The sequence below is a fragment of the Stenella coeruleoalba genome (assembly GCF_951394435.1).
Source record: "Stenella coeruleoalba genome assembly, chromosome: 7".
NCBI lineage: Eukaryota > Metazoa > Chordata > Mammalia > Artiodactyla > Delphinidae > Stenella > Stenella coeruleoalba.
Genome location: NC_137153.1, coordinates 56419623 through 56439334, shown reverse-complemented (window position 1 = coordinate 56439334; position 19712 = coordinate 56419623). Strand labels below are relative to the sequence as shown.

At 41.8% G+C, this 19712-nt stretch overlaps 1 protein-coding gene across 9 annotated transcripts in view; it reads left to right on the top strand.

Annotated features, from left to right (window-relative positions):
• The window catches only part of SH3GL2 (SH3 domain containing GRB2 like 2, endophilin A1), a 680775-nt gene that overhangs the window by 253020 nt on the left and 408043 nt on the right, over positions 1 to 19712 (top strand). For 7 of the 9 annotated variants that reach the window (XM_079927987.1, XM_079927985.1, XM_079927986.1 and 4 more), the window contains 6 exons: positions 4450 to 4593; positions 5509 to 5642; positions 7494 to 7652; positions 9195 to 9298; positions 11110 to 11240; positions 13334 to 15275. In XM_079927987.1, the coding sequence (XP_079784113.1) occupies positions 4450 to 4593; positions 5509 to 5642; positions 7494 to 7652; positions 9195 to 9298; positions 11110 to 11240; positions 13334 to 13533 (872 nt within the window). In that variant the 3' untranslated portion in view covers positions 13534 to 15275. Of the gene's footprint in view, positions 1 to 4449; positions 4594 to 5508; positions 5643 to 7493; positions 7653 to 9194; positions 9299 to 11109; positions 11241 to 13333; positions 15276 to 19712 lie in introns of those variants that run through there. The other 2 variants (XR_013829292.1, XR_013829293.1) reach the window with 1 other exon arrangement.

Genomic DNA, 19712 nt, shown 5'->3' with positions numbered 1-19712 from the left:
TTGTGTGTAGCCTATTTTTTCCTCTCTGAAAGGTTTTAGGACTTTTTGTCTCCAGTGTTATGAAATTTCATGTTAATAGTCCTTGGTAGGATCCTTTTATCCATTGTCCTGGGCATTCGATCGACCCTTTCAATCTGGGAACACGTTTGTTAGTTCAGAGATTTCTTGAACTTTTACAAAGAATTTCTTCCCCTTCTATTTCTGTGTTCTTTCTTTTTGGAGCTTCTATTATTCAGCTGCTAGACCTCCTGGACTGATCCTGATTTTATGTTTTCTTTCTGATTTTTTTAATCTCTGGTTTTTTGTTCTACTTTTGGGGGGATTTGCCTCAACCTCATCATCTGTGCTTCTATTGATTTTTTTAAATTTTATGTTTTATTGAAATTCATATTTAAAGTTAAATTATATTTTAATTTCTAAGAGTTCTCTGTTTCTTTTTTATTTCATTGATAAAGTATCTTAGACACCTAAGAATGTTAATGATAGTTATTTTTCTTTCCCTGAGTTGTTTGGTTTTTACAATTTCCTTGTTTGTTTTGCCTCTTTCATGTTAGAAACTTTCTTCAAAGTGTGATGTTAGTGGCTAACCTTTTCCTCTTAGGTGTAGGACAGTAAAGCTGGGTCAAGGGAGGGTGCTTATTTACTATTATAGCTTCATTCTAGGGTAATCAGCCTGAAGTCGTTGCATTGGGTGCTTCCAGCTGTGAATATCTGTAGGTCTCTTCTCTTGAGTCGGTTGTGTTCCCCAGAGAAGAATCTTCCAGTCTTCTGCCCAGAGGATTCAAACCTGACTGCCAGTTCTCTAGGGCAGGGCTCCCCAACCCCCGGGCCACGGACCGGTACAGGTCCTCGGCCTGTTAGGAATCAGCAGGAGGTGAGCAGTGGGCGAACCGTGGAAAAATTGTCTTCCACAAAACCAGTCCCTGGTTCCAAAAAGGTTGGGGACCGCTGCTGTAGGGGACCAGTAGGGGAAGTGCGCTGGCAAGTCTCACAGTTCACAGTCGGGACTGGCCCTAAAGCCCTGTTTTCAATATAGGTCAGGTAGCTTCTCTCTGCAAAAGAACTCTATTAGATTGCTACACTTTTTATTCTTCATAAAAAAAACAAGTTTTCTAGTTCCCATTCTCTTTTATGATTCAAAAGGCTGTCAGTCACGTGAGCCATAGGATATGGACAGAGTCTGCTTATGAAAACCACTTCCATGACCATCTACTAGTTTCTAAGATAGTCTATTTATTCGTTTATTCTTTCCTTCAGCAGTCCAGGTTAAACATCTAATGCGTGTACAGCTTTATGCTAATCCTGTCTGGGAGATACGCAGAGCAGCATACCAGTATCCTGCTCTCATGGGCCAGAGGAGAGATTGCTATTAGGAAACTGTTTCTGCAGTAAACCCAGTGGGGGCAGGTTGAACTAGAATAGCAAAGGTGGGAAAGTAAAGATGGGGGCTTAGAGAGATTGTAACAATTTGAAAGAAAGGCTAAAGCTATGGCAAATATAAAGATAATGTGAAGGAGAGGAGTTAGGTCCCTTTAGAAGAGAAGAGAAGGGTCCCTAAGGGCACATCTAACTTGGTGAAGCTATCTAGCCCGAGATCATATTATAGGAATTCTAGTGTCTTAAATGTGTATTTTTCTAGGCTTCCTCTCTGTTTCTTCAAGTACTGCTTTTTAAAAATATATATATATATATATATATATATATTTATTTATTTATTTATTTATTTATTTGGCTGTGCCGGGTCTTAGTTGTGGCATGTAGGGTCTTTTAGTTACGGCATGCGGACTCTTAGTTGCAGCACGCACACAGGATCTAGTTCCCTGGCCAGGGATCGAACCCAGGCCCCCTGCATTGGGAGCGTGGAGTCTTAACCACTGGACCACCAGGCAAGTTCCTTCAAGTACTGCTTTTAAAAATCATTTAAAAATAATTATGTTAACACTTAAAAATGGTTAATTCAGACATCTGATGATGTTTTTCAAGAAAACAGAAATTTTACTAATCCAAGAGTCTTAAAAATAGTTAATAGCTGTGAATAAATTTAAAAGCTGGTCTCTTCAAATATATGAATCAATAAGTATTTTAGATGATTTGAAGAAATAAGCTAATAGAATATGGTTTTCTTCCCCCTTCTCGTGAAAATACAGAACATATTCAAGATGTTCCTAAGTAATTAATGGAAGAATTGAACAACATAATCGAACAACAGTGAAAATGATAAATTTGAAAATCAGCCACAGTATATTAAACTGTTACAGTTATTTCAGGTAATTGCTTACCGGAAGACAGCTCTTAGCAGAACCAAGATCTAAGCACAAATCAGTAACCAAATTCGTAAAAGGAATAAATCTTTAGAGTGTAAAAACAGGACTTGAAGGGATTAACCACCGTGTGTTTTCATTCCTCGGTTTCTTTGATCTCCATTTATCTTCTTTCCTTCTGTTCATTTGGTACCTCTTATTGTCTGGTGTCTGCTTATTTCAGTTGTATTTGTGCTAATGTTACTCCTTCTTTGTGTTTCCCTGGTACCTTGTGTGTATTAGCTGTTATTGCATTTATCACGTTTGTTGCCGCTGTTACCGTATCTGACACCTCACTCTACTGTGAGCACCTTGGCAGGGACTGTGTCTTTCCTGGATTTCAGATATGGCTTATTGTAGAAAAGTCTTTGAATATATACTCTAATTATATCATTCCACCCAAAAATGTGTCATCATGTGACATTTTCAATTTTTTAAATTTAACGTGTATGATACACTTTTCTATGAGAAGCAAAGTAAAGAAAATGTGAATTTTACATTTTTTCCAGGTACCGCCAGCCTTTACATCTGTTAGCATGACTAATTGCTACTCATTATGTGATTCTAAGCTTAAAGATATTTCTCACCCGAAACCTTCTTTGCGATGCCCACTCCTACAGACTAGGGTGATGCTGTATACTTTCGTGACTTGCTGTAATCTCCCCACATGACACTTAGTATATACACTTCACTCTAATTGCTTTTAAAATAGACGCTACCCTCAGTTCACTATAAACTTCATAAAGGCAGAGGCCATAGCTGTCTTGTTCTTTATAATATCCCTGGGCAAACTTGGGAGGGTGACCTCTCATAATAATTCTCTTTGTCTGCAGATTCGACCTTTGAAGCCCAGAGTTTAAATAAAAACCTATTCAAAAGAAATGTTCAAGATGAAATGGCAGCCACTAAATGCTGGAAGTGTGTGCTTTAGCTGTGATTCTATCAGGGGTTTCTAAACAGATGGAATCCTGGGCATAATTCTAGGTTAATGTACATTCCCAACTCTGATAATGGACCTGAGAAGCCGTAGTATCCTAACATCAAGTAAATCATTGTCTTTAACAGTGTGCTAATAAACCTGTTTCTTCCATGAAAACTGGATTTGCCTTCTAGGCATCTTCTTTTATAAAAGTAAAAGCAAAAAAGAAATTGAAATGCTGTCTTTGTGGCACAAAACTAATTTTCAGAAGCAGTTATGTGCGAGAAAAATAATTAAGTCTTTTTAATGAACACAATATTTCTGTTCTTCATGGGACTGTTTACTGTTAGAATCTTAGTTGAGAGGTGATTTTGAAAATAGTTCTATTTTATACATGGTGTGAGTGAAACATGGCATAAGGCCCACACTGCAGGAGTTATCAGTTAATTTTCTACTTCAGTCCATAGGCTCCTAGAATTGAAATAAAAGGTAGAATCTTAAAACTTCGAGCTCACATAATCCAGTAGTTTTTGAAGTGCTTTCTGTGGGCCACCCAGATCCACAGAGGGACTGAAGGGCCACAGCAATGAAGAGAGTATCAGAAAAGGCACAGGAGTAGAGAATGGACTTGAGGACACGGGGAGGGGGAAGGGTAAGCTGGGACGAAGTGAGAGAGTGGCATGGACATATATACACTACCAAATGTCAAATAGATAGCTAGTGGGAAGCAACAGCATAGCACAGGGAGATCAGCTCGGTGCTTTGTGACCACCTAGAGGGGTGGGATAGGGAGGGCGGGAGGGAGATGCAAGAGGGAGGGGATATGGGGATGTATGTATATATATAGCTGATTCACTTTGTTATACAACAAAAACTAACACACCATTGTAAAGCAATTATACTCCAATAAAAATTGTTTAAAAAAGAAAATAAAAAAAGAAAAGGCACAGGAAGACGGGCAAGATGGGATCTTCACCTGGAAGAGCTTGCCTTTTCTATTAAATTCCTCTTGAGATTTTGAGAGAAAGGGAGAGTTTAGCGATTAAAAGAGCAGGTGTGTGTTTATCTGTGGACCAAGCTGCACATATTGCAGATGAAGACATTGGTGGAGGGGCAATTTTCGGTAGCTGAGCTGGTTTAGAGACCGGTGAAGGCCTGACTCCCCACCCAGCCCTGTCCCTCCTACATCACGTTGCCTGCTTTGAAAGTCTCTTATCTCTTTGTCTTCAGCTTCCAGAGCTAAACTCAGCATGATCAACACCATGTCAAAAATCCGTGGCCAGGAGAAAGGGCCAGGCTACCCTCAGGCAGAAGCGCTGCTGGCAGAGGCCATGCTCAAGTTTGGAAGAGAGCTTGGAGATGATTGCAACTTCGGTAATGTATGCTTCCTCACATTTTCATTTTTCATTCGTCCGTGGGATTTTAGTTCCACTAAGAAAACTCTGTAGGAAATCATCCAAACCATTTTATATTTTGATTCTCAATTTTAGGTCTTGTCCACATGGGCCCCAAATTTCTTTTCAGACCGTTTCATCATTTGTCTTAGGAATTTTATGTATTTTCTTTTTTCCTAATGAGATCCCATCATTACAATAGCTGGGTGACGCATCCGGATGCCTGGACATTTACCATTGCACGTGTCTGGCGGTAACTAGTGTTGGGACAGAGGGAACTGTCAGCATGACTCATGCTGACTCAGCATGAGTCAGCACCCCACCCCATGAGCTTTCTCTTTGCTCCCTGCTCTTCTCTCCAGGGTACCAAATTTGACTGCCCCAGGTGAATTCCTTCACCCCTCCCTCCTTTGACCCTCAGCCGCCAGAGTAACCACCTTCTGTTTTCACTCCTTCACAATGTGAGGTCGCAGCAAATGACTGTCCTTCCTGATTGAGCCCTGTGCTCTGTTCCCGGTATTTGCTTTTGCTCAATGCGCTGGCCTTAAAGAGGTCTCCTCTAAAGGAAAGCAAGCACTTACAAAGGAGGGTAGGGAGCTTCCAAATTGCTTTTTAAAGGAAAAGCAAAATTTTATGTTCTTTATAATAAGGGGTCCCTCTACCACCCATTGGGGGCATTGAGTCTATTGTACTCAGTGAACTTTCATGTACTGTCTCAGGTGGAAAATACACTGATCTCCAGAGGGCATTATATGCTGTCTGTTGTCTTGGTTGTCTTCAGAAGACAGACAGTAATCCCCGGTTTTTCGTCTGTGATGGGTGCTGTTATTGCAAGTGCATTTCACCTTCACCTTTGTTCTTTAACGAGTACAAGTGCTTAGTTATCCCCTTGCAGGCCCAGCGCTTGGTGAGGTGGGGGAGGCCATGCGGGAACTCTCGGAGGTGAAGGACTCTTTGGACATGGAAGTGAAGCAGAACTTCATTGACCCCCTTCAGAATCTTCATGACAAAGATCTGAGGGAAATTCAGGTATCTGCAGCTAGTTATTTGGGAAGTGGGCAGTTGGAATTGTACAGATGCAGGTGCCCTTCTCCTTTAGGAAACATTTTTTTAAAGCTTACCGTGCATGTTGTCAGCACTGAGCATGTGAATTGCAAAACAATCCAGCACGATAAATCGAGAGAAACCAGAAAGGCAGTACTTTTAGCCCCAATGTTATGATGACTGTGCCACTCCTGAGTATTACATTTGACTTCTCCACGTTCAATTTTCAAGTTTTTTCAAGCTTTTTTCTCCATGAGGGTGATATCCTTTCCCTGTGTGAAATCGCCCCCAGAAAACCACAGAATAATAAAGAAAATTTGTTAGCTTAAATACATAATTATTCTGTTACTCTGTAAACATGTGTTTTCATATTCTCATAATGTTTGTTAGGATTGAGGGAGAACCCGACTGTCCTCTTTCTAAAACATGTGGAAGAGTTTAGCTATTCCAAATAATAAACTTCAACCGGCTTTACCTAGAACTGGGTGTGCGATGTTCGCTCATTCATTCTTTTAACAAATATTTGTTGCGCTTGCCTGAAATTTGATTTCCTTGACTGTGAAATGAAGTACCACACTGTGTAGTCTCCCTGATCTTATTCTAGCTTAAATCTCCTTCAGCCCTACCACCGGCTCAAGGTCACACAGTTAGTATGTGGCAGACTCACTCCAAATCTAACATGTAACCCTGCCTCCAGGACTCTACCCTGCAGCTGACTGCCAGTTCAGATGTTCTAAAAGAATATTCCTTCCAAAGATACACACATTTAGTCTGGATCAGGGCATGGATTGGAGGCAGGGTGTAACGTGGGCGGGAAGGTCGAGGATATCCTTCCTCCTTCCTTCTCATTTCTTCACCACTCCCAACTCTGTTTCCATTTCCTTCCCTTTTACTCCTTGCACACCCAGGATCAAGGAAAGTCTAGCATTTTCTCCCACCCATTAGTAGTGAAACACTGCTGCTCATAGGACAAAAATACTTTGTAGCTTTCGGAAACTACTTTCCTACTTGGTCAGTGGAGGTGTCGGACAAGGCTAGGCAGCCACACACCAGGAATGTGTGCATCTGAGGTGATGCAAAGAGGGATTGATGCGCAGTGTATGGTGTTAGGTCCTTTCCAAGTTAGGTCTAGATGATGACTAAGTGCCATCATCTGTTAGATGGGAGGCTTAAATTAACCATGATTCTCCTAAAGATACATCAGTCAACTAGGGTAAGTGCTGAGACATAGATTCCTAGGCCTCAGCCCTGGATATTCTAATTCAGGTGATCAAGAATCCATATGTTTAATAAGCATCTTAGGTGATTCTAACAGACCGGATTACCTCAAAGATAAATCCTTTCCAGCACTAATGTTCTATGATATGAAAAGGAAGAATACCATGCTATCTCGCTCATTTCAAGGAAAGCATTTTTCCTCTGCCTTCCCATGAGATACCACTTCCCTTGAAGATGGGGACTTGTGAGCCCCATATACCTGTGCTTTCCAGATGTGTAGGGTGTGTACACACATTCCTGGCTTCTGCCGTGGGATGGAGAGGGATATATTCCACTTTAGCTTTGACCCAGCAGGGGTAGAAGTAAAGGGTATTGGTATTTCCCACAATTTCTTTCTTGCTATTAATTATTTTTAAAGATGTTTCCCAACATAAATGTTTTAGCATTTGGAAGCGTTTGCCCCAGTGATGCAGGTTTCTTTATTTTTCTGGTGACATGATGTTTTAGAACTTAGCCTGTCTTATTTTGGAAGCTAATAGGCATGATGGGGAAGTGAGCTGTAAATAGGCCTTTTCCGTACATCCTTTCAAAGTATATTCCCACCCTTGACTTTTTCAGCATCATTTAAAGAAGTTGGAGGGTCGACGCCTGGACTTTGATTACAAGAAGAAACGACAAGGCAAGATTCCAGATGAAGAGCTACGTCAGGCTCTGGAGAAATTTGATGAGTCTAAAGAAATTGCTGAGTCAAGCATGTTCAATCTCTTAGAGATGGATGTGAGTGACTCTCCTGTGGTTTTTAATTTAGCTTTGGCTTTGAGGCACGAGATTAATGTGTTAAAGGGTTATGTAATTAAAAATGTTAATGACTGTACTATGTGGTGAGAACTTCAGTAGATGGTTATTCTTTCAAATTACTTAAAATTGTAAAGTAGACTGAGATATAGTGAAGCTTTTTCTCTATTCCTATAGTTTGATTTAACTAGATTTTTGTCTGCTAATGATCTTAAAGTATTATAAATAGTGGGGAGATAAAGAATGTTTCTGATGATCTATGGAAGTCCAGTAGCTTAAGCAAATACTCTGTTGAAATGTGAAATGTAAGGCAGATTGACTTCAGATTAGATAAGATTATCAGTCAAGTAAAATGTATTCAGAAGTGAGTGTCCAACATAGGTTAAGATGGTCTGTATTTTGAAGTAAAGTCGACATTTTCTTTCCAAAGATGATTTCAATTGAGATTGACGATTGTAGCATAGATACTACATTTGGGACATAGAGGAGATAGTTTAAAAGTTGCCTTCACATTTCCAGAGTGCTGAATTACCATTCACGGGTTTAGAACTTACATTCCGACCGGTCATGTCATAAAACCCGTTAACCAGCTTTCCTGTCCTTGCTTATCCCCACCTCCGGCCCCATCAGTTACTGACCAACTTCTGCCAAGATATTTACAGAGCGTTTATGTACTTATCACACCCCAGACTGGTGACAGGGGAGGCAAGTTGAACATATCCAGACTTTCACACTATCCAGAGACGGTGTCAGAGTGTGTGTTTATGTAAAACAACGTGTCCACCTAACTACTGAAGAGGAACACCGTGGGGATGAGGGTGACCCGAATCACAGTGTTCCTTCCCTTCACCCAGAGCCCTACCCCACCCCAAAACCCATGGGGCAGCATTGCCTCTGTTAACTCAGAGGCCATTATTCAGCTGGATCACAACACAGGACTCAACATGAAGAGTAACCAAAGATGCTTAGAATATTAGAGCTGGAATGAACCCAAGATGTCACTTGACTCAACCCTTCTACATTGCAGATGAGGGTCAGAGAGAACAAAAGATTTTCCATCATACCACGCTGTCTCCCATAGTGCTTCATGTGAGAAATCAATACCCACATTTTTATTAACAGCACTAATACTGACTTGGCATGAAGTTATAGAGAGCAAAGAATGTTCTAGTCAGTGCATCTTTTGTCCTATAGGAAATCAATAAAATAAGCCAAATCCTAATCAGAAGGTTGTAGCTAAGCATGAGACTGGTTGATGAGAGTTATGTCATCTTCAGGAGGATTCTGACTAAAGTTTCTTCTCATAGTACTAGAGTTTCCAAACACAGGGATGCTTTCTCATCCTTAATCAGTTTGTAACTTGCAAAACTATCTATCGGTCAGCCTGGCTCACCACACAGTCATGGGCATCACTGAGCACTGGTCCGTGTGTCTGGAGTAGCTGTGTCGTGTGGACTGGGCACTAGCAGCTGGTTAAGGACAGTAACCTGGTAACTAAGGTGTGATTCCCCTGTTGATCTGCAGATCGAACAGGTGAGCCAGCTGTCTGCGCTCATCCAGGCGCAGCTGGAGTACCATAAGCAGGCAGTCCAGATCCTGCAGCAAGTCACAGTCAGACTGGAAGAAAGGTATTTTACAGCTCCCTGCATTTTCCATTCCATTTTCTTGCTATGAAATGGTGTATAAAGAAGTGGAGATATTAGAATACATTCGAAGAAAAACTTCCACCAAAATTCCTGCTGATCCTACAAAGACACCTTATGGACCATTTGTTTTGATTTTATGTTGTCTTGGGCTTTGTTTTACCTTGTTCGGTTGAATCTAGTCTTGTGTTTACGAGAGCTAAATACTTAAGGAGTATTTTGGATGCCACAGATGGGACGCCAGGACTCTACTAATGATAATGGATGTGATTTGCTGAGCAGCTATTCTGTGTGGGTACTGAACGTGTATCATCATCAATCATAGAAGAGCCCTGTAAGCCTCACCTAACAGACGAGCAGACTGGGGCTCAGGGTCACACAGTGGTGCAGCAGGGGTTCAGGTTTAAGCATAACCTATTGGAAAGCCTGTGTCGTTCCATACCTTGTATTTCTCTGAATGGTGACGAGGTCCGTCAGAGGGAGCTGTTTTCTTATGTCTGTTCCACCTCCTCAGATGGGCCTCATAGCCAGGCTGGGTGGTTTAATTCATGAATGAGTCTCCCTGGAGCTGCAGGACACAGCCTGCACAGCTGTACACGGTAGCCCTGTGCTATATCATATGTGTTATTTTAGTTAAACTAAATGCATGTACATCAAAGGATGGCCTCAGCAGCTTTTATTCTCAGCTCATGGCCAGAGTCGACTCTCATAGCTGATGTAAGTGCACAAGGCAGCCTCCAGTTACGGTGCTGTGTTACGGGAAACGACCTCACCCGTTTCCATCTGGCCAGCCTCTTCCTCTCCTCAGTATCTTCCTTGACTAGTGCTTGGATCGTTCATCTTTCCTCAGTGCACCCTTGTGGAATTATGTGTAACACTCTGAAGCCTCTAGAATGGTTTAAAACCATGCGCTTCCATGTACTAAAGAAATATTATATGTCTTTGTGACATCTGTTGAGCACGAAGGCCACTTTTCTTTTTCGCCTCTGAAATATGTCCAAAGCCACTGTCATTCTACAATCGCCATACCCTAAACTCCCCCCACCCTTGCAAATGTGCTGTTCACTTTGCTTCGTGAACACCTGAAGCTGTGGAAAAGACTTCCGGGTGTGCAGAATACATTTACTGCCTGTACCTTTCCACCTCTCTCCTGTCTCCCTTGGATTCTCTCCGCCTTCCTCTGTGCTGTTCCCAGAGCACACAGTACTTCCCCCTTTCCTCCCTCCATACCATCTGAAGCTCTATAAGAAATAACTTTCTTCTGGAAACAGCTGTCCATCTAGAAATGACTCCTACCTATCTTTTGCCTTTTCTCCTTAAACCTTCTCCAACTTCCCCATGGACAGGTAGACTCCTCACCACCCCCAGCTCCACCCCTGGGTGCCTGTGGCATTTTGTCCTATCTCTGTAGCAGCACTTACTACAGTTGACAGTAATCAGTTGCTTATGTTCTGTCTCCCCTCCAGGCCATAAGCTGCTTGAGGGTAGGAACTGTGACTTATTCATCTTTGAGTTCCTGGCACCTAGCACCCTGCATACTTGCAAAGTGAGCTCTGAGTAAATGAGGGAGAAAGTGAGAGGAAGGATGAAGGCAGTGAGGGTATAACCACAGCGGGTGTGACCACAGCACTAAAGTGGAGACAGACACAGATAAGAAAACTAAGGGTCCTTTTCAGATTTCCCATACTCCACAATGGTAGGTTGGTGGGTGACCTAAGCATTTTCAGGATTGTATTGCTTTTCTTTTTCTTCTTAATTGGCTGCATACTCTACCCCCCTTTTTCTTTTTAATGCAGAATAAGACAAGCTTCATCTCAGCCTAGAAGGGAATATCAGCCTAAACCTCGAATGAGCCTGGAGTTTACAACTGGGGACAGCACTCAGCCCAATGGGGGCCTCTCCCACACGAGCACTCCCAAACCTGCAGGTAAGGAGCGGAGGCCTGCAGAACCCATTCCCCGGGCCTGGGCACACTGCACTGACACTCTTCCAGAAATGCTAGGAGCAGTCCAATCTGTGTGCATAAGGAATCCACTATAATATATTTCTTACAGGATGGTTTTGTCAGGTAGAAACTCTTAAAGGAGTTCCTTCTTGTCTCATTGATTATCTCTTCCCCTCCTTTACTCTCTCTCCTCTATAAAACTTTCTTTGTTAAGTCCCTTTTTTCTCTCACTGTCCATCATCAGCACATACTTAACTGTTCTAACAAACACATTTGATTTTGACCCTCCTTTGTGGTCTTACAGTTACCTTAATATGTGAGTTTAGTTGTAGGGATGGCATCTTTTCTTCCTGTTATTCTGCTTCCGTGATTCCTGCCTGCATGAGGAATCATGCTCCTGGGCAGTGCGTGCCCACGTACACTCACGTATAACCCACAGACAGCAGGCACTCCAGGAACTTGCTGAGTTGGATTTCCTGAGTCACAGTAGCATGTGGGTGAATATATTTGTAGATGAGTATATTCTGAGTCTCAGCATCTGCTAGACTTCCCTCCTTTCCCCACCCTCCAGCCAGTTCATCGTGCTGTGGTAAGAGGTTGATACAATGGGAGCTAAAACCTATTTTCCATCAGTAATGTTGATGTATACCCAGTAATGTATTCTTTTAGGTGGTACCACCGCTCTCCACCCCCTACACACAGATCAGATAAAAACCTGTGCTTGAAATAGATTCAACCTTGGTAATCCTCTTGGTTGAAGAACAGGAACTATCTCATACTGGATGTGGATTTTAAGGATATACAGCTTTCTCCTGTTTTCCCTGCATCCCCAGTGCCTGATGTTCTACAGTAGGAAACATAGGTGCTCTCAGGAGACCATGAAGCAACAAAGTGAGGTGTGTGGCGACAGTTGGAGTTCTCTGCCCCTTGTGCTTAGCTCTGCTGCTCAGAGCCCTCAGTGTGCGGATAAACAGCAGTGGTTTTTAGAAGTTATCTGGTTACAAGGACTAGTCATATAAGTTAGAGGTAACCTGCTTCCCCCTGCTCAAAAACCAATCCCATATTTCACTTTTCTTTTGGAGACTCATTAATTTGCTTTCTCTAAGTAAAAAAAAAAAAAAAAAATTCATTGTTCCCCTTCAAAGCCATCTAGATGGCATGGAGCTGTATGCAGTTGTCTGCGTCGATATACATATGTGTGTGCCTGCTGTGTTAATATATTTGCTCATTTAACATAGATCCCTTTTAAGCTATGATCCCATCCTTCAATATTTAACTCAAGGAAGAATATATTATTTTTTCTATGCCGTAGCTCTGATGCACACCTCATGTTTATATATGCACTATATAACGCAAAGGTGTAAATTATATCATTTTTGTATAATCTCATTTAATAGCCAGAGTAGTACTGTGAAAAGTAAGTTCTACTGTCAGTTCCAATTTTAGACAAAGAACCTGAGAGCAAAGTGCCTTAGGCAAGGTCACAGAGAGTAAGAACTTGGACCCAGTGTTTTATATTGTCTTATTTTTACTACATTACAGCGGTTTCCAGAGGCTGGGTCGGGAGGGGTCTTTATTTTTAAAAAGTGAGAACTGCATTGTTATTCTGAAGTTGTAAAGTTTTGTCCGTGTAATAAACACTATTATTTCACATGTGCAGAGATCTTAAAGTGCTAGCATGGAAGGAATTCTGGCCACGCTTCATTTTGAACCTAAATCTCGTTAATACTCCTTAAGTCATTGGGTCTCCCATCTCTGGGCATTGTTAGCAAGACCAACCTTGATGAATTGTGTTGTACGTATCACAAGGATAGATGTGGCCAATTTTTCATACTGGAAATAGAAACAGCAATTCAACAACTTCAAGGAACATGAGAAAGCTTCTGAAGACTGCTAGAGGGCAAGGTGCCGTGCAGCAGACACTGGGGACCAGTAGCAAGAGGAAGCGTCAGCGGGAAGAGGAGTGAGGGAGGAACCAAGGGGGACAGCAAGCTGGGCAGGTGCAGCAGGAGGTAGATACGTGCATTAAATTCCCCTTGTCTTTCTGTGTTCTTCTCTCCTGCTCTTACTCCCAGGTGCCCCAATGGATCAGCCCTGCTGCCGAGCTCTGTACGACTTTGAACCTGAAAATGAAGGGGAGTTGGGTTTTAAAGAGGGTGATATCATCACACTCACTAACCAGATTGATGAGAACTGGTACGAGGGGATGCTCCATGGCCAGTCAGGCTTCTTCCCCATCAATTACGTGGAGATTCTGGTTGCTCTGCCCCATTAGGATGTCATGCTGGCTGGCTCACCTCTTCCTGACCCAGATAGTTAAGTTTAACCACTGCTTTGGTAATGCTGCTTACAACACATCCCAAGTGCAGGCTGCAGTGGTCCAAGTCATCAAGCCCCACTGAGTACGTTTCGTTGACTTGTGTGATCCCACGAGAGTCATGGTGATGGATGGTATCTTCTTAGCCTGGTGGGCATGGCATGTGCTTTGTAAATACCATCTGAGACCAGCCAGAATTCACAGAACTGCTGTTGACACAGTTCTCAGGAGGATGTGGCTTCTTAGAATATGACCATCAGCCACATCACAGATAAACCATCCTGCGAAGATGTTATCTACCACCGGGGCCATCTCAAGGTCTCAGGTTCTCCATTTAAATAGAGGAGAAAGTTCTCGTTTTCACAGTGACCCCTCCCAAACATGTGGGTCACAGAGTTGTCAAAGGAAGCCTCCCTCACCAGCAAATTGTCTTCTGGTCTGGACGAGCGAGTCCCTTGATGCTGTCAATATAAAAGTGTTGAGTGTGGGTTCAAAGCCTTCTCTGAGAACAGTCACCTTTGTTCCACAGCTTATGCCTATTTCTGAGTTACAGCCGGTTTTCTTCCCTCCCTGCTATTAAAGCCAGAGGGGGATTCCCATTTTATTTCTAAGTAAGACAGTTAGCAGTCAGCATATGGAGGGAGGAGCTGAAGAGGAGATTCTCCATTATGAGGAAATGGGAAGAGATCTGGTTTCCAGGCTTAAATTTCTTGCTGTACAGAAACCATGTATACATACAGGGCATTTCTGAAGGTACCTGGACAGAGGAACAAATATCTTCACTTCAGTCTTATTTATGAATTACTTGTTTCATGAATACATTTGGTATAGAGACACAAGAAGAAAAACACTAGAAACCATTTTCCCACTAGTTCATAGACCGAGAAACAGTAACCATCTTCCCACTCCACTTTCACCTTGTGTTCTTTGAACATCATTTGTGCATATTCTGCCCTCAATGAGGACCAAATAAAGATGATTTTTGTGCTTAGCAGTTTAAGATGTGTGGCTGCATATGCAAAGCTCTTTCCCAATTCAGTCATGACTTTTATTTCTGTCCCTTCTATCTCCTCTTCATTTTGTGTGTACAGTGCTGTGTGTAAACTTATGAGTGGTTTTCTTCATTGATTTGTTTCTTGCGGGTTTTTTCGTATCAGTCGTTAAAGTCCTGTTAGGCATCCAGAGCTCTATTTATCTAGCTGTACAGATTCTTTCAGAGGTTTAATGTGCTGCTTTGGATGTGCCACCTGCGGTAGTGGATCATGTGGAGCGACAGGCAAATCTTACTGCTTAATGTATAAACTCTTAACCGCGGGAAGCGTCGCTGTTTCCAATAAATATTGCTGAAGACAGAACCAAAGGCTCTGGTCCTTTATTTTGTGTCAGTTCTCTGGGTCCGACAGTGGGTGGACTAGTCTTCATTGCCTTCTGATACAACCAAAGCAGACCTGGTTCCAACCTCAGACCTACTTCTCTGTAAGCAAGGGAAGTTCCATTATCAAGAAGCGACTTAGCGTGGACACTGGTAACTTACTGGTAACCCAGGGAAGGAGGAGATTTGAAAAAGAAGATAAGAAAGTGGAGAGAAGAGGTCTTCTAGAAGTTAAATGAGATAGCATCATGGTGATATAATCAGAAGAGTGTAATATTCAGAGGAACAAATAAAATGTATCATTTCAATCAGTCTTTTATTTTCTTTCATGCTTAAAGAGAAAGGAATAGACGTGGAAATACAGACTGGCCAAAAGGTGGCCGCCTTTTCTCTTGGTGTATATATGGGGGTAGGGGTAGGTAGGTGGGGGGAGGGGAGCAGTGCATACAGAATATGTATTTCCTGAGCTCCTGAGAAAACAAACATGTTCTTTATGTACTGGGTGCCCTTTGTATTCCTCCATGCCGAGGCCAATAGTCCAAATGTTCTAATCTAAAACAAATTGTTTTAATCAAATATATTAGGCTCACATATATACTGTATGTGAACTGCTGTAACATGAAAATAATATTTTTGCTAGCTATGAGTTAGAGTATTATAGATCAATTCTTCAAACCAATTTAAAGAAGAAATTACCAATGACATTATTGTGAATGGAGAAAATCCAGAAAAGTCACAGATAAACTCTTAGACTCAATAAGTAAATTTAATAGGATTACTGAGTATATAATCAATATCCAAAAAATTTTTATATACCAGTAACAGTCAATTAGAAAAAAGTAATTAAAATGTATATCATTTACAAAGGCATCAAAAATTCAAGTCTATAGACATAAATCTGATAAGAATTATATAAGATCTCTACATAGAAAATTATGAAACATGTTTGAGAAAAAATAAAGAAGACCCTAATGAGTGAAGAGATATTTACATTTATGGCTTGGAAAACTCAGCATTGTAAATATGTCATTTCTACCCAAATTGACCTATAGGTTTAGTGCAATTTCAACCAAAATCTCAGGAAGTTTTTTGTGTGTGTTTGAATATTGACAAGCACATTATGAAAGTTATGTGAAATGCAAACGGATATTTCTTCTTAAAGAAGAACAGCTTAGTTGGAGGACTTTCTCTAGATGTAAAACATAAAGCTATAGTAATTCAGAAAGTGTGATGTTGATTCATTGATAGGACAAAAGATGATCCGTACAGAAGAGCAAGTCCAGAAAGAGGCATCTATGTATTCAACCATATTTGAACCAGTAAAGCTTTCTGTTGTCTTTAATGTTACACAGTCAGGTGTGATATATATATAATATATATATTATAAACTGAGTAATTGCTGTAAACCAGAAACTAACACAACACTGTAAATCAACTATACTTCAGTTAAAAACAATCATGCCTCAGTAGTAAAAGCTGGTTTATAGTTATAAAGTTAAAAAAACAACAACTGCTTTTGCAGACTGCCTTTCATCCCATAGGGGTGGTGATGGTGACAGGAAGGACTTAATGCTAAAGAAAGCAACATCTTGAAGCTACCATTTGGAACTCTGTGTGGTGGTTGGTGAAGACTTACTGGGCTACATGGAGACGTGGCTACACCAGCAATTTCTAGGCCCAGCTGTTGGGGCCCGAGGAGATGTCAAGGAAAAGAACAAACCTATTTTTGAAAGGACCCGATGAAGGCTAGCCGCTTAAAGGTCAGGGTGTTGAATGTCACTCACTTCTCGTGTGTGTCTAAGTGATGGTGGCCTCCCATCTGGGTCAGAGAAGCTGTGATTCTTGACAGGAGTGAGGCAGGCTGTCAGCTTTGGAGGTAAAGGAGTGGAGAGCAGCATCTCAATACCATTTTCTCAGAAAGGAACCCTGGACTTTTTTTGTACTACCTTATGTGGTTATTCACCCATACGTACCAAGGCCAAGATTTTGGGAGTCCCTTCAGATAAGAAATAACAACGCTTCACAGTAGAGGGGTGGAGAATAAAGTTTGAATATCAGGAAAATTCGAAGATGTTTGGAGACCTTCGTGTAATCTGGGTTCTTGAATTTTTTTCTGCATGACGAGTGTGGTCTCAGAAACAAGGGTTTCATATCTGTTTTCGGATGTCATCTGAAAAATGTTTGCAGCATTCCCGAAATTAGGAATTTTCCTTTCTTTATATTCCAGGCTTGCAAAATGTAGATTTCTTCACCTGGCAGAGTCTATCCTGATTCTAGGCTTTTAGGGGCCTTTAAGCAATAAAAATAGGTGTGTATTTATAGCTGTGTTTGAATTTCCTGTATCATTGTTTTCACACCAGGGAATCAAACACATTCAACGCTTTTATCAGATGATGCTTGTAATTGTTGCTTGTAATTGTATTACGGCGTATCGAGCACTTCATTAAGCTCAATATATGTGATTTTGATTGAAGACTAAGGTGTTAAACACTTGGCTCTTTGGGGTCAAACACTGGAAGAAAGAGCTTTGTAAAAGGGTTGATTGTTGACCCAATGTAGTCTCAGGCTTACTGGTATTTAGAGCTTAGAAAAGATAAAAGAACCTATCAACATTATGAAATATCTTAGTAGCAAGACAAAAGGTGAGCTCCTTGATGGTGAAATAAAGAGACTATAAGGTCTTATAAAAGGCTGGTTTTATAGAATGTCAGACATAGGAGATGAAGAAAGTAAAGAGAGAAGTTTCAAAAGAAACATTTTTCACACTTTACCTCGCTGCTAGTGTTCCGGCTTCCTCTAAATCTTTCTGTGTGTGACTGGTAAAAGAAACATCACATTTCTTTATTTTTCTAAACCCAATTAAGTATGGCTTTCTTCCCGCTCCCACCAGAATTGGCAGGCAGTGCTCTCTCGCTTCTGTCTGTGGGGAAGGGCCTCTGGTCCTCAGCGTAGGTGATGCTACTGCTGCCAGGTTTTCTCGCCCAGGCCTTTGTGGTCTGCTAGAAAGTACAGCTCCAGCCCTGTCTGCCTGAGCTTGCTGCTGGGTCTTTGCTGAAAGTCCCAAGCTGGAGCATCAGCACCCAGCAGCCCTAAGCACAGGGCCATCCCCCGCTGAAAATTTACCCCTTCTTCATTTAAGTCCCTTACTCCAGTAAAACAAAATACACCATGTACTGCTTTACCACCTATCCTAGATACAGTGATTGACTGGATTTGGGGAAAAGGCCAGAGAATCTGTATTTTTAAAAAGCTCCACAGTGATTCTTACCTGCATCTCTTACCAAAACATCTGCCTCCATCAGGGCTCGTGAAGATGAAGAAATCAGGAAGGCACCTACAGAGCCTCCTAAACTTACCTAATGGTTAAGAGTCACGTGGGGGAACTTGCACAAATTTCCAGGTTCTCCTTCCAGCTGCTCTTAATCAGAACGGCCCATTGAAGGGCCTGGAAAGGTATATCTACCCTCAGAAAGGTTTAGGAAACAATCATCTACAGTGCTTCTAAAACTGAAACATGCATGAGAATCCCCTGGAGCTTGTTAAAACAGATGCTTGGGCCCCACCCCCCAGAGATTGATTCGGTAGGTCTGGGGTGGGGTGAGAATGTGCGCTTCTAATAGATTCCAAAATGATGTGTTTCCTGATCCCTGGACCACACCTGGAGTAGTACTGCTCTATGAGGTACACTTCTTAGGAAGAGCCAGCTGTGTCGCCACTCCTGTCAGGAGTTAACCTGTGCATTCTGCAGTACTTTTAACTGTCTTTTCACGGGAATCTGCCTTGTAGCACGCACCTCTTCCTGCTTCTGATGGGAATGGAGGGTGTGACCCATTGATCTAAATAAAAGCCAAGGCAGATTCCCGGGTCCTGATGCCTGAGATTCTGATTCCGTTTCCTAGAGTGGAACCCAGTATCTGCAGGTGTGTCAGGCATCCTGTCCCACCTCATAGCTTATGCAGGCAGTCTTCAGGCCACATGGAGAAACCCTGGTTCAGACTTGGGACTCCTTAGGTTTGTGAGTACCGTGGAAGAGGATCCCTTAACAGACATGGGTTGGCAACTAAGAAGGGGAAAGGAGGGAGGAACCAGCTTCCTTTCACATGTAGTGCCAGTTCTTCCCATAAAAAAGAGAGAGAAGTATTGCATAATGCGCAGGTTAACCCCTGACAGGAGTAGTGACACAGCCTTTTTCTTGCCTTGATTTTTCTTTTTATCAATAGGAACATCAAAGCATCTAAATGTATTATGTAGGAAATACAGATGGGAGGAGAAGGGCGGAGAACGGGAAGGAAGAAAGTGGTTCATGAGTCTGAGGAAACCAGACTGACTGCCTTAACACACCTAATCACCGAAATGCTGATGCCATCTGATTATTATATATTGTCTTTTATGTTCTTTTTCCCCCTTTTTGTTTTCTCTTTTTATTTTTGTTTTTTTTTTTTTTTGCGGTACACGGGCCCCTCACTGTTGTGGCCTCTCCCGTTGCGGATCACAGGCTGTGGACATGCAGGCTCAGCGGCCATGGCTCACGGGCCTAGCCGCTCTGTGGCATGTGGGATTTGTTTTCTCTTTTTTCCCTCGGTTTTATGGGACCTAGATTGCCCTCTGCTGGCCAAAACAAAAAAAAATTTTTTTTAATCAGATAAAAAGCTGACAAAATTTCCTGATTGTTTTATAATCGTCGTGTGTAAACAAACCTTAAGATCTGGCTCTTTCTCGGGGCGTGATGCTTAAGGTACTGCTCTTTTAATCAGTTAGTCATTTT